General features: G+C 34.2%; 1 protein-coding gene across 2 annotated transcripts in view; it reads right to left on the bottom strand.

Annotated features, from left to right (window-relative positions):
* Positions 1 to 10,028: 10,028 nt before the first annotated feature.
* The window catches only part of LOC107190792 (insulin receptor substrate 1), an 8,592-nt gene continuing 5,013 nt past the window's right edge, over positions 10,029 to 13,607 (bottom strand). For both annotated transcript variants that reach the window (XM_015579675.1, XM_015579676.1), the window contains 3 exons: positions 12,719 to 13,130; positions 11,829 to 12,069; positions 10,029 to 11,141 (listed from right to left, as the gene is read on the bottom strand). In XM_015579675.1, the coding sequence (XP_015435161.1) occupies positions 10,222 to 11,141; positions 11,829 to 12,069; positions 12,719 to 13,130 (1,573 nt within the window). In that variant the 3' untranslated portion in view covers positions 10,029 to 10,221. The remainder of the gene's footprint in view (positions 11,142 to 11,828; positions 12,070 to 12,718; positions 13,131 to 13,607) is intronic.

The following is a 13,607-nucleotide window of genomic DNA, read 5'->3' as shown; positions in this document are numbered from 1 at the left end:
TCGTTCCGTCCCCACTTTCTCGACGAGGATCTTTAAAGAGTGGGCAACGTGCTTGGAAAAGGGCGAGGAAAGAGGGAGAGAAAGAGAGAGGAAGTGAAAGAAGGGCAACGGGCCGCCTGGAAACTTTCATATTTACGAGGTCATTGCGCGTCCGTTTACGATGGTACAATTCCTGTTTGCGAGATTACTTATTTTCATTAAAACGGTTGCCGGTGGGTGGCTTTTCTAGCCTGGCAATGGGGGCCCCAAGGTCGTAAGTCTTGTAAGGTAGCGACGCGTATACCGTTGCCTGGCCCGCCTTATGGGCCCCGCGCGCTGATGTACCCTAATGATCCAGCGTATCTTTCGTTCAGCGGGACCCTGGCCCCCGGGTCCGGGATAACGCAAAGCGAAACGAGCCACGCGCGCTGCATTGTAAATTCTGCCGGGGGTTGAACGGTTCGCGTGAATTTTCGGTGGCACACCTTTTATTTTATTTTGTTTTTTCTTCTGTTTCGAGAATCGTGATTCTACAGTGGACGATAAAATTGTTTGAGCCTCAGTACGAGAACCTATGTTGCTTTGCGTTTGTGTAGAAATAACATCGCAATATCAAGGTTTTTACATTGGATAATTTTTAACACTAGATTAAATTGCACAATATGTTAGGATCTTTATTATATAATGCAGTATAGTATAATATGGTGTTATGTAAAATACATAATAAATTAGAGGTCGACATGAATACCGACGAAAGTACATTTATGATTTCGGTAATTGTAAAATAACAAATCTGAATTCCGTCATTTTGACGGGTTTGCTAATTCTAGTATTAATTAACAATTATCCAGTATAAATACACGAAAAAGATTAAGCTTAGCTTATTAGTTAAAATCGTATAATCGTCAATTTATGCAGGTGCTTCTGATAATAGATCGCCCCACTCTGGATCTTGGATGTTTATGCGTGTGTGAATATGGACTCATTATTCTATTATTCTATTATTCTATTATTCTATTATTCACTAGAGATAAAACTACTCGACCTGTCCGGAAATATGTTTCTTGTCTCTTCAAGTGTAATAGAACCCTGATTATACTTCGTTTTCTCGTAAATAAGGATTAGTAATTTTGTAATATTTTAGTAATATTGATATAGAACATAAATAAAAGTTTTGCAATCGTCTACACTGTTCCATTCTCTCGTCAACTGAACAATTTATAGAGAACAGAATCCATAGAGATAAAATAACACTTGTCTAAGATTGTGTTTCTTCTATTCATTCTTTTTCATTATTCCTTGTAATCACTTATAATATTGTATTTTATTCAAACGTAAACTTTAGTTCGTTCAACTTTAGTTTCTTCATAGTATTCAAATGTAGTGAAATTGTTACCTATTTGATGAACTAACAAATTGTCAAGTGTATAATAATAAATTTATATTCCTTTTCCTTTTTGGTACTATTACTTGTCTTATTCTTTCCAAGATATTAAACGTTCACCGCGAAAGAGTTGACAACTTCACTAACCAAAAGACTAAATATGTATACATATATTTCCCTATTTATTTTGATACTGGAGAATTTTTGTTGTAATTTATACGTTCAATCCATTTTCATCTATAAAACTGATCCATATAAATGCACGTAGAATAATTCGTAAACCATACACGTCATTAACAACAAAGTTCGTAATACTCGCTACAAAACTATACACATTGCATTTATTACACTGAGAAACTGAGAATAACAACAGGGAAAATTTATAAATATATTTCGAAACTAAATTGTAAATCGTTATATTTCTTTTGTAAAAATATGAAAAACAAAAACAAACGTCAGTGAAACGACGCTTCTGATTTCCCAGAAAATAAATATACATACAAATAAATATTGAATTTGACAAAACAGAGCAGACTACTAATTGGTACACTCAATAGATAGTTCATACATATACATTTCATCTCATAACTTTTGACAACTAAACATATTTAGATACCATAAGTTACGGTAACTGACTCGATCAAGGTAACTTTGTCCCAAAATCAAAAAATGATCGTTTTCCATTTTGCAGCTCTGCAAATTGTTAAATCAAATTGATTTTTACGTGAAAAGACATTTCACAGGAAAATACCCACAAAAGAGCTGCAAAATCAGAAATGATCGTTTTCTTACTTTGAAACGAAATTACCCCTGACTGAGTCACAGTTACCTCAACTTACTGTTCTAAAAACATTAATAATAATCAATATAAAAACAAAAACAATCAAAGTGCCATCGACAAAGTAGAAGAAAAATATTATACTATTCTTCCATATTTCATCAATGGTTTGAATAAAAACGCTATCAGAAATAAAAATACCAAGTATGTATCTCCTGGTCTGGTATATGTGAGAATAGAAATACCTTGGGTCGTTCACAGACGAGATGGTGGAATCCGCAGCAATGGTAGCGTTTCTCCTTGAAAATATCTGAATCGATCTTTCCTCCCCTCGTGTAGGTACCTATAGAAGCCCGGCCACCGGCGTCGCGACGCCTACTTCAGCTCCACCCACGTATCTCGTACATGCGCAGCAAAAGTTCGGTGGTTCACATGTCAGCGAAACCCTCGTAAAACGGGTCGCTCCTTAATCAGCTTGTCTATACTACGGGGGTGGTTACGTCTTCTCGTAAACGTGTATTGTCGCTCGAATTGCTTCAATCCCTTAAACAATGAAAGGTGAGCAACAATGGAACATTTACGGTTGATCAGAAAACGTACACTTTCCCTTATAAGTATTAAGACACTTACCGAATACAAAGTAAACATGAATGAAAATTGTTAAATTACTGAAGGTCTTTGGAAAAATATTGTATATATTTATATGTAAAATACTGTATTTGTAATAATGTGAGACAGCAAATTTGGTAAAAAATACTTTGTAGTATATACAGTGTTTATGACACGTCACATGTTCTTCAAACACAGCGGGTGTCCTAATATTTATGAGCAGAAATGTATTTACACCTTCAGATCTTTTATGGCAAATGTAGGGAATGAAATCAATGAATGAAACCATCGTAGAATATGGCTATTGTTCTTTATGATCGCATTGATGGTCACAAGGATCAATAGGACATTGTTCAACTGTAAAATCAGGTGTGAATTCATTTTTTTAGATCAGATAATTCATAATATTTCTAGAAGCGAATTAATCAATTAAGATCGACTTACACTATCATGTTTCTAAACATTTCGATTAGTAAAAATAATGAATAGACAGTGTTATTTTTAAGAAATGAAGCTTTTTTATTAATTACTTTTCTACGAATATTATGTCATATTTGTTACTACTGAAAAACAATAGAGAACAGCATCGATATTTAAAACTTTATGCACTATCACAGAAGACCTATTCATTTTCAGAAAGTACAAATTATATAAAACATACAAATTTCTTTTTACACTGGACGGACTTACACAACCATAATTCTAAACGATTTCTTCTCCTGATAAAGATTTATTGCCATTTTTCGGTAAAAGATGAAGTTACATTTTAACTAACTATGGAGATAAACAGATGATGTCTTGATGATTTTAAAAATAGTATTAACTCAAATTTTCAAAAATTTTGACTTGCCCCGCTATAATACTCAACGCGCCACTTACAGCAGTACAAATAAGAAGAAACATAGTACGATCTTGCAACTGGGTATTGTTCATTTAAAAACCCTACAAGAAACAGGCAGAAGCTGGGCCGAGGAGTTCGAGTTCGAAAAAAAATCGATTTTTCACTTTCTACATTTTCTTTAAGTGCAACATCACGAGAATATTCTGTGCAAGTTTCAAGGTAATCGAATTAAAAATGACAGAGTTACAGGCGTTAAAAAATGAACATTTTATATAAGTACATATAAGCTTGACTTGAAACTTTAAACACGTTTTTCTCGAAACTACATTTTTCAAATCGGTGATCCATATTTCTCGATAACTACTGTGTCGATTTACATAAAGTCTTTTGCGCTTTATTTCAAATCAGAAAAACTTGTCCTTGAACGAAGGATTCTTATCTTCGTTCCATACTTTTTTTTTAATTGACCCAAAACGAGTGATTTTTTAGGTGAAAATCGCAGTTTTTCAGGAAAACGTCCGCTATTTTGTTCCTGATCAATTTCTTCCATTGCATAAATCTTACTGAATTTTTAATTTCAGATGAACCGTTACGAAGTTACAGTGATCACGGCAGACCACTTTTTGTGAAGAGACATCCGGGAGATCGCTCACCATTTATTTACTAATAAATATTTTTAAATAAAAAAATTACCTTATATTCTAGAAACTACAATCTTTGAAACACAAACACATTTTTTGAACAAGGTCTTATAGTTTTCGAGAAAAAAATTCCTAAAGAACACTCTTTTTTCGGCCTCCTGACTCCTGACTGAGCATGACCCCTTAAAGGGCAATCGAACGAAATATCGGAAAGGTATGAAAAAACAGTTGCACGGCTGGCTCGTGATTAGGAAATATCGTCAGAGTAGACGGGCAAGGAGAGTGGGAGGGGGGCATTGATGGGTATACCTGTGCCGTAACAAGAGCACCGTGCAAGCCGGTACAAAAGCTGTTGCTTGTACAGAAGCGAACGTCTATACAAGGACGTAACAATAGGTGCTCGCGATACGGTGCAATTTTACGAGGAGTAAGGTCGGACCCCGCTTCTCTTCTCCTTCGCATTGGCTCCGTGATTTAGGGTATGTTTACCTGCAGTTAAGTACCTTGACGCGTCCGTGACGGCGTGGACGGGCCCCAATTTGGTGCAAATAAGGGAAACGCCGTGGGGTGGCTACTTCAAACGCATAGAATCCTAACAGTTTCTGTAAACACGCACGGTTCATCCCCCTTTTCGCCCAGCCGGCACGTAATCCGCTCGACATTCACGGCAAAACCGGGACCCCGTGAATAGAGAGAGTTTATCGTGACTTTCGTCACTTATCGATGTTTAGATGGCACACATGCTCGGATTAGATGGTTCTGAACCCACGATTTCTGTTGCCAGCCGTTAATGAGAAACCAGAGAAACAACGATAAGCTAACGAGAACGCAAGGGCTGCTAAATAAATTTCCCATTCAAGTCGACTGAGACCAAATTGTACGAACGATTCATGAATGTTTCTGGGGATAGATCTAGCAATTGAAACAGATAATGGGTGTTATAGTGAGAGAAGAAAGTATTCGTACACCGACGATTCTAATTGTCAATTGACAATGCTGATTGCTGTACGTTACTAAGTTAAAAATTGTTTTCTTCTCGTTATTCCATTATAATTTAGTTTTCTGTCAATGGCGTAGTCTGTTGGACATAATTATGAACTTGTAGTGTTACACTGAAAACAGTATTTTAATCGATATTAGGTGTCACTGGTGTATGAATACTTTTTTCTGCCACTGTATATTAAATTTGAATTAAAGGAGACGAAATTCTTACAACTTTAACACATTTGTTTATATTCTAAAAATAAGCAAGATTCCGTAAACACGAGACCGTAAATGCTTTCTCAAATAATTGATATTGGTCATTTTTCTTTGAGAAGTAAAACTTCTACGCATTATTTTAATTTATAGTTTTTACTATCTAATACATACGTACAACATGACGCCTTGAAGACGCCCATTTTACGGCTGTTTTAGGTCTGAGGCGCCTTTAGGTACACTGTAAAGTCAGAAATACTTCATACATCTAGACAAAAAGTATTTCACGAATTCCTATTATTATAAAAAGCTTGTGTACTTTGAAAACTAGAACTGTACAAACCCATTTTTGTTGGATTCTTATATCTCTCGACACTATTCAGGATATATCAGAAAAGACCCAATCAGCCAAACCTGCAAAGCCAAATTTTGTCCAATGCCTGTTATAAAGTTATGGCTACAAGTTTGATGCAAGATTTACTATAAACAACTGGCGTGCACATTGGCAACAACATAAGCAGCAAATTGACAGCAACATATGCAACAAAGTGGCTTGCGCAAACCTTATACATACCAGTTTTGCCCTCAATTTGACATAGGTCATGTTGCAAGATTTTCAACCAATTTTCTTTACCATTTTATCAGCTGGCATTGCCTGCAAAACCCAAGTCAAATGCGGACACAGGTGGCTATGACATTCTAGACAACTTTTGTCATTTATTGCTGGCAATTTGCTTGAAACTTCAACACAACTGCTTATCAGTGAATGAGCAATTTAGGTATAATTATCTTTGTGTCAAGAGAAGAGAAAAAAGTTTGCATACCTAAACAAATGTCCTAAAACGCGTCTTTGTAACTTATTTATATTTGTAATCTGTATCCATTGTTAAGGGTTAAATTCGACTTGTAGGATAATTAATAACTTTGCTATTTTTCATGTAAAAGCAACCGAAATTAACGTTTGCAAGACGTATTTAACACTAGAACTACCAAGCAAGTCAAAATGACTTGTCAATACACTTTTACAACGACGATTAAAATATTATGCCAATAAATTTTCTTAGATCTTTTGCACCTTTTATTACGCGATATGAAAGTGAAGAAATTACTCAATTCCTAAATTTTCAAAAGTTTTTCCCGTGTATCCACAGATTCAAGCAAATATGCATTTATTGTCGATAGTTCTAGTGTTAATTCCATGTAAAAATCTTCAATTGTTCCTACCCAAAAAATAAAAACTAGTTTAAATAGAAAAACGCAATGAGTAAAAAAATAGACAAAATCTATACGAAAATTAACTTTTTCCAAAGATTACCGGAATTTTGCAACTGCAACGGTAATTATTAAATATAATTTTTCATATAATATCTATACATTTGTCATGACGAATTGGACTGCGTAAGAATAAGCTTTCAGCGCCGATTTGCTTAAACAATAAACTGACAATTAACATTTTCAATGACAAATTTGGGAAACGTTCATTTATTTCTAAGAACGCGAATGTTTTAAATTGTATTTCCGGTATTATAATAAAAATTACTACATTACTAATTTACTTATACTTTGTTCACAGTAGAGTTCTTCAATATTTAATTGGTCACATATTCTCCGTATTATTACATAACAATTCCTTGAATAGTAATCATTAATACAGAATGTCAAAATTGCATAATACAAACCTCCATTACAAAAAGTGTGGGAAATTTAACCCTTAGGTGTCTATATCAAGATGGATTTGTGATTTCCATACGCCAATCCTATATTAAAATCAGACAATTGTTAAGCCTTCCAACGTTTGTATTCATACTTACCTCCGAGATTGCAATTCTCTAAAAATAATATCTAAATACAAATATTTTTGAGAATGGTTAAGTGGAAAGGATAGAAATAATTTGAATGCAAATAGTTACAAAATGTGCCAACAGTTATCGTCCGTTTTCCGTTTGTAAGAGTATGGTAACTTTGAAAAGATAAAATTGTGTAACTAAAACTGTGTAAAGGCCAGAGAACAAGTACAAAAATCTATGGAATTATTGTAAGAAATATTACTCGTAAAAGAATCGTAAAAAATTAACGCTTGACAGGACAGAACTGTTTTTCATACATTAGTATTATGTACTGTGATAATAAAAAGATATTTTAGAAATATAAATATTATGTAACGACTTCGAAGACAATTTAAACATACAGATTTTCATTAAAATATTATCTTTTATAACAGAAGATTAAGTAGAGAGAAAATGTGTCATAATTAATTCAGATAAATTAACAAGAAAATTAACTTTGCAGTAATTATATTGTACTTTGAAACCTAGTGCCATTTTCCGATTTATTGTACGTACATTTTGTATTTTATATACGTCTCGTATCCCGCGTAGATAATATTAACATTAGTAATAGTTAATTAACTTTTTATTATCAAACGAGTATTTATTAATTCTTTTTTCAAATTCAGATTAAATTATAAAACAAAATATAGAATAACGAGTAAAGATGAAAAAATAAATTGTGATTATAAATTTCACAATAAAGTTTAAAGTATTAAGGTTCTATTTCATATTTGTACATTTTTTCACTGATTTCATGTAAATATTAAATTAGAATTCAAAAATCAGATCAGATGAATAAATATTGTCTTATTAACAAATAAATTATAAATTATTGGGTTTTATTATTAATACAATTATTAATTTAGAAATAATAGACACAATACTAGAAACAATTTGCTTCCAGATATTTAATTAACTGGAATTTACGAAATGAATTCTTTGTAGTAGACTTTCACTTTCTTTCTTACGAAAAACGAATACTGATTTTCAACGTATTAACGAGATTTAGTATATTATTTGGCATTAATGTAACATCATTATATTTAGAATCATTCCGAGGATTTTGTAAAAATAATAATGTCATAACATCTATATTTGTAAAATAAAATCTTTCAAATGTTCAAGTTTTAAGAGTCTGTATTTACATTGTTAATGTTCTTTTTTTTAAATCAAACAAAACTCCTTTTACCGAGAAACTAAAAAATTGTACAGCGCGGGTTCTACTTCGAATGGACGGACAATCTGTTAATCTGCAATGAAAAGATGATGATCTTCACTTGTGCATCAAATTAAATAAAAACTTACGTTATTTATAGCGTCAGTCGAAATGATAATTTTTTACATTTGACAATGTACAAGTTAACAATATTATTTTACAACGGTACAATAAACACCTCGTTTCCCGAGAAAAGAAAACCTTCAAAGAAGAAGGAATCACTTCATAAGGATTATATGTATAGTGAAGAACAGCAATATATACTGCTTTATTCATCATTAATATACTTATTAATGCTATATATATACATATACATATGTATACAAATTCACATACATACGCATACACGTATATATACAGCATCATTTAGACAATGCATATGTATATACACGATATGATATAATTTATAACTGAACTATACTTAAACTGTATGCGAGGAGATGTCATAAAATCGAACTCATAAAACCTGATAGTATTAAGAAATATGTTCTCTTCTACTCTCGGCAAAAACATCGTAAGACTGGTTACAGTTTCATTTTTACACAACCAATCGTATCTTTCTCACCCTTTCTCTCATACACACACACGCGCGGGCGCACGCGCACTGTCATTCTCTACCTTCCTTTCCAGTTGCACCATCTTTACAGAATACCCTGTAAATGCGTGTGACATATAAGTGCGCGCACGCGCACTAATTTCGGTAATTTATAATTTATACGAAAAAGCGTGATAACACATATTTATAATTCGCATTGAAGAGCATCTACCTGATCGAAATAAAAACATTCGTGACCTCCATCGATCCAACATTGGTGAGCAGCACTACGTCTCGCGTGATCGTAGTTATGTTAGTACCTATGTTTCTGGTAGTGTATCGTTCTTGTACCACCTCTAATCCAATTCACTAAAATTAGCATGATTAGCAATAACAATTAAGATATAACCGCTTTTAACATGTAAAACATATACATTTATAATAGGCCGATAAATACTATTCTGATGCGACCAATCAAAAACATTTTCTATGTACATAAGAATACTTTCTTATTCATAACATTCGATTAAAAAAAAGAAACCAACTGGAACGACATAAAATTTCAAAACTCCCAGATAATATCAATATGTCTCATACAAAATAATCTTTTTAAAAATAAATGAAGAAAAAAAACAGGAAAACAAATAAACATCCCGACGTCGAGAATTCAAAAATTCGTTTCAACATGATTAAACAAATTTGCGACTTTGTTGCTACATGCAGATAAAAAAAACAGACACCGATACCGCGTAACCAGAAGTACAAGCACTATTCTTGCTTACGGAAAGTCAGGATCATACGATTGATAAAACGTACTATATACAGTTCGTATTCGACATCCTGGCTATTCGTTAATAAGACTCAGCCAATGTTAGAACGATCAACTGCCATGTTTGCTCGGTATTAGCAAGAACAGACAAGGCAATGAGTCAATCCAGCACCCCAAGATATGTTATAGCCAAGCCGAGCATAAATGATGGCTCTTTAATGAAAGCTCGAAAAATAAGTAAGTGTGGCTTATCAATTCCTCACTTTATTTAGAAATCATTATTGTTTTCATTTTATTAACGGAAACTTTGCCAAAGTTTTCTCAATACATTCTTCACTTTTTCGCCTTGTCCAATTAATTTCTCCATTAACCATCATCTGTAGATCGGCCTGGCTATACCGCATAACACCGATACAAGTACTGTCCATAACCAAGATGGCGTCTTAATTTGGCTTAAGTTTCTGGAAGTCAATTTCAGCGTAATTGAAACTGTCCTGAGCCGCCGGCGACACTGGCGCCGCACTTCCCGTCTCGGGAAGATCGAGACTAGCGTAGTGCAAACTTGTCGTGTGAGATTGCGATTTGTCGCAATTTTCGTTTTCTAACGGACTCGATGTAGCAGTAGGTGTAGGCGTCGGTGTTTCCTCCGGCAATTTGGGCGACGACGGTTGCTTTTCGATTGTTGTATTTTCCTCTGTCTTAAAGCCTGATAACGTGGGACTGGTGTTAGGAGACGCGGTTATCAAACGAGGCTTCGATAAATTCAAGTCGGAGAATTTTTTCGTTACAGAATTTAACTTGTTATCTTGAGAGGTTAACAAATCCGATATCAATCGATTAGTTTTTCCTGGAGGAGTAGACGGTCTATCGTTGATTACTTTCGACAAACTACTGTTCGTGTCTGTCACCGGAACGGAATTAACTCTATTCGCAGATTCCACGATCGCACAATCTTCGTTGGTTATGCTTAGTTCGGAAGATTCGCTATTATTTTTTTGATGGCCGAACGATTTTTCGGGCGACTGAGGGCTATTCAGAGAAAAGGGGAAAATAGTTGCCGAAGAACCCGTTGGTGTTGCCCGTGGTGGTGACGCGGGTGTACTCGCTAAACTTTCCGATTCTGGACTTCCATTCAAGGGTAAGAAATTAGGCGCTTTTACGGGTTTGTTTCCTGCCTGAATCGCAATTGGTTGGGAACGTGACTTATCTTTGCGACTACTCGTCCGTGTTTTACGATTATTTCGATTACTTATATTCATGTTGATGTAATCCGATTCTAGTATTGTTCGCGATTTAAAATTCATATCGACGTAATCAGCCGGTGGACGACGTGGAAGATCAACTGGCGCGGTTCTCGTAACACCTAAAATTCATCAGTGTAAGTTAATTAAAAACCTGTGTGCACACTAAACAAAAAGTCAGAATCAATTTAGTGTTTTAGAACTATATGCATAAGTTTAACGGGTTATTAAAAGCTGTAAAAAAATCTTACAATAACTTTATAGCCACAGACAAAAATGTATCATACCAGACTTTACTTATTTATGAGACACAATGATGTTACTTGCACGTAAAACAATACTAGAATAATGTAGTAACCAAAGATACTATGTGATTTAGTACCTTAAATGAGTTCTTAGATGTTTTGTATAATAATAATGGTTTCACATTATCGAAACATATTTTACGTTTGTATACACATATAAATAGAAATAATGAATTAGCAATCATTTCTTATAAACATAAAAAATACAGTAATAAAAACTTGCAATTGAAAATCATATGATGTTCCTAATCCCTGTGTGTACTTTTAGTACTGTCAATTCATTTCACATAATACATGTACATTTGTTGAATTTAGTATCGTGTAGTAGTCACATTAATTAAATATTGTGACTATAATTTTATAAGTGACTAGAGTTTCTAAAAATATTTCACCTTTGCAGACAACATACAAACCAACGTTCTATAAATTCAAATAATCAGGATAGTCTCTATATACAGATCTCTAAAACACCATTTATAATTTGATACTCAAATAAATCATTACCTGGTGGGCCGTTTGATTGCACGCACTCTTCTTGCATAGGAGATGAAATTTGATTAGGACTCGCGTTGGATTGCGACCAATCTTCAACTACTCCATCCATTCTCACATATGGCGCTTCTGCTTCTTCCACTGGCTTCAAAGTAGTAATTACGGGTTTATGTGTAGAAACGGAAGATGATACATGTATGTGACTATGATTTTGATTGGCAGTGATAGTATTATTATTGTTATTACGATTGATCTGAAAAATGCAAGGGTTCAAATCAGTTGAACATAGAAACAATTAATAGGACTTCCGTAAGTAAAGTAATTTGTATTTATATGCATATTTTCTTTTACTTTGATATCCACAGGGTATTCATAAAACTGTGATCACTTTCACAGGATGTATTCTACATCCAAAACTAGAATGAAAATCAAGAATGACGAAATTGCCTTCGAGTCTTAGTTTCCCAATTATTACCGAAAATACAAACAAAATTCAAGTGAAACACGTCTGGCGTGATAGATTATGCTACTTGAACAGCCGATTCCCAGCTGATACACGGGTTCGATCGATGACCTGGTTAAATTTAAGTTAAGTTTTAAGTTTTTTAGTGAAATAAAATGTAACGAATGAAACCAAATCGTGAAACAGTCGAAGAGCGATTAATTTGTAATAGTAACGTATTTTGTTAGTTAGTAAAGTATTTCGCCCATATTGTCAAGAGTTAATAACTCCGAATCGAAGCCCGAACACAATTCCGTCATTCTTGATTTTCGCCTTAGTTTGGCATGTAAAATTCACCCTGTGAAAGTGTGCCACATTTTTATTAACACCCTGTATGATTTATGTATGGCATTATAAGTAATAAATCTTTTATTTAATTTTATTAAGTCTATATAAGTACCTTATTAATGCGGCTCATATCGACGTAGGGGGCAGTAGTCGACGAGAGCGGTTGTCCAGGAGACATATCAACATAGGAACTGGTGTCAGTGGCAGTAGAATATGAATGTGACTGTGATTGTGAATGTGAATATGATGAAGGCGATGAATTGAAAGTCGTAGAAATACTGGGTTTCGTAAAGTCCAATTCCATTAGGTCTTCCATACGTTCAGATGCTGCGGAACTAGAATTCAGTCCCCAAGAACTAGACAGCAATGGCGCTGAATTCGATTTGCTAGAACCTGAGTTTTCAGAACCGGCTGGCACCGCTACGTGTATTATATTCGCAAACCTCCCTATCTCAGGTTTCTTTGATCTACTACCTACAGAGAATGCCCGTACCCTGCTGGCTTCCTGTTGAGTAATATCCAATCTGTTCAAAACAAAAAATATCGTTAAACAACATTACTCACACGGTAGATAATTTACATCGTTCATTTATTTATGCTGTACAGGATGTGCTAAAGTAAGTTCCAGAAATAGAATACCACCATACTAACGGGTATAGATCAGGCTTATCCACGGGAAGAACTATTCACGCCTTCTAGTCCCCTATCATTTATAGCAAATTAAAGACTGTTTACCACCAGCAAACTGAATATAATAACAAATGTAATGTCTGCATTAGACAAATATAGCGCCCTATGACATAAGGTTATTCAAAGTCACTGTCAATTATTACTAGTGAACACATTTTCTAATGACTGATGCAGTCGCATTTCGCGGAACTTCTTCCTATAAAGATCACTTGCTTTACTGAAGCGTCATTTTCATGACAGAATTAACATTTATTCTGAACGCTAAGGCTTACATGAATAGACGATATCTATATATATATATATATATAAGT

This window comes from Dufourea novaeangliae, unplaced genomic scaffold, assembly GCF_001272555.1.
Source record: "Dufourea novaeangliae isolate 0120121106 unplaced genomic scaffold, ASM127255v1 scaffold222, whole genome shotgun sequence".
In the NCBI taxonomy this organism is placed as follows: Eukaryota; Metazoa; Arthropoda; class Insecta; order Hymenoptera; family Halictidae; genus Dufourea; species Dufourea novaeangliae.
The sequence above is the reverse complement of the archived record's forward strand: the minus strand, read 5'-3'. Positions and strand labels throughout refer to the sequence as shown.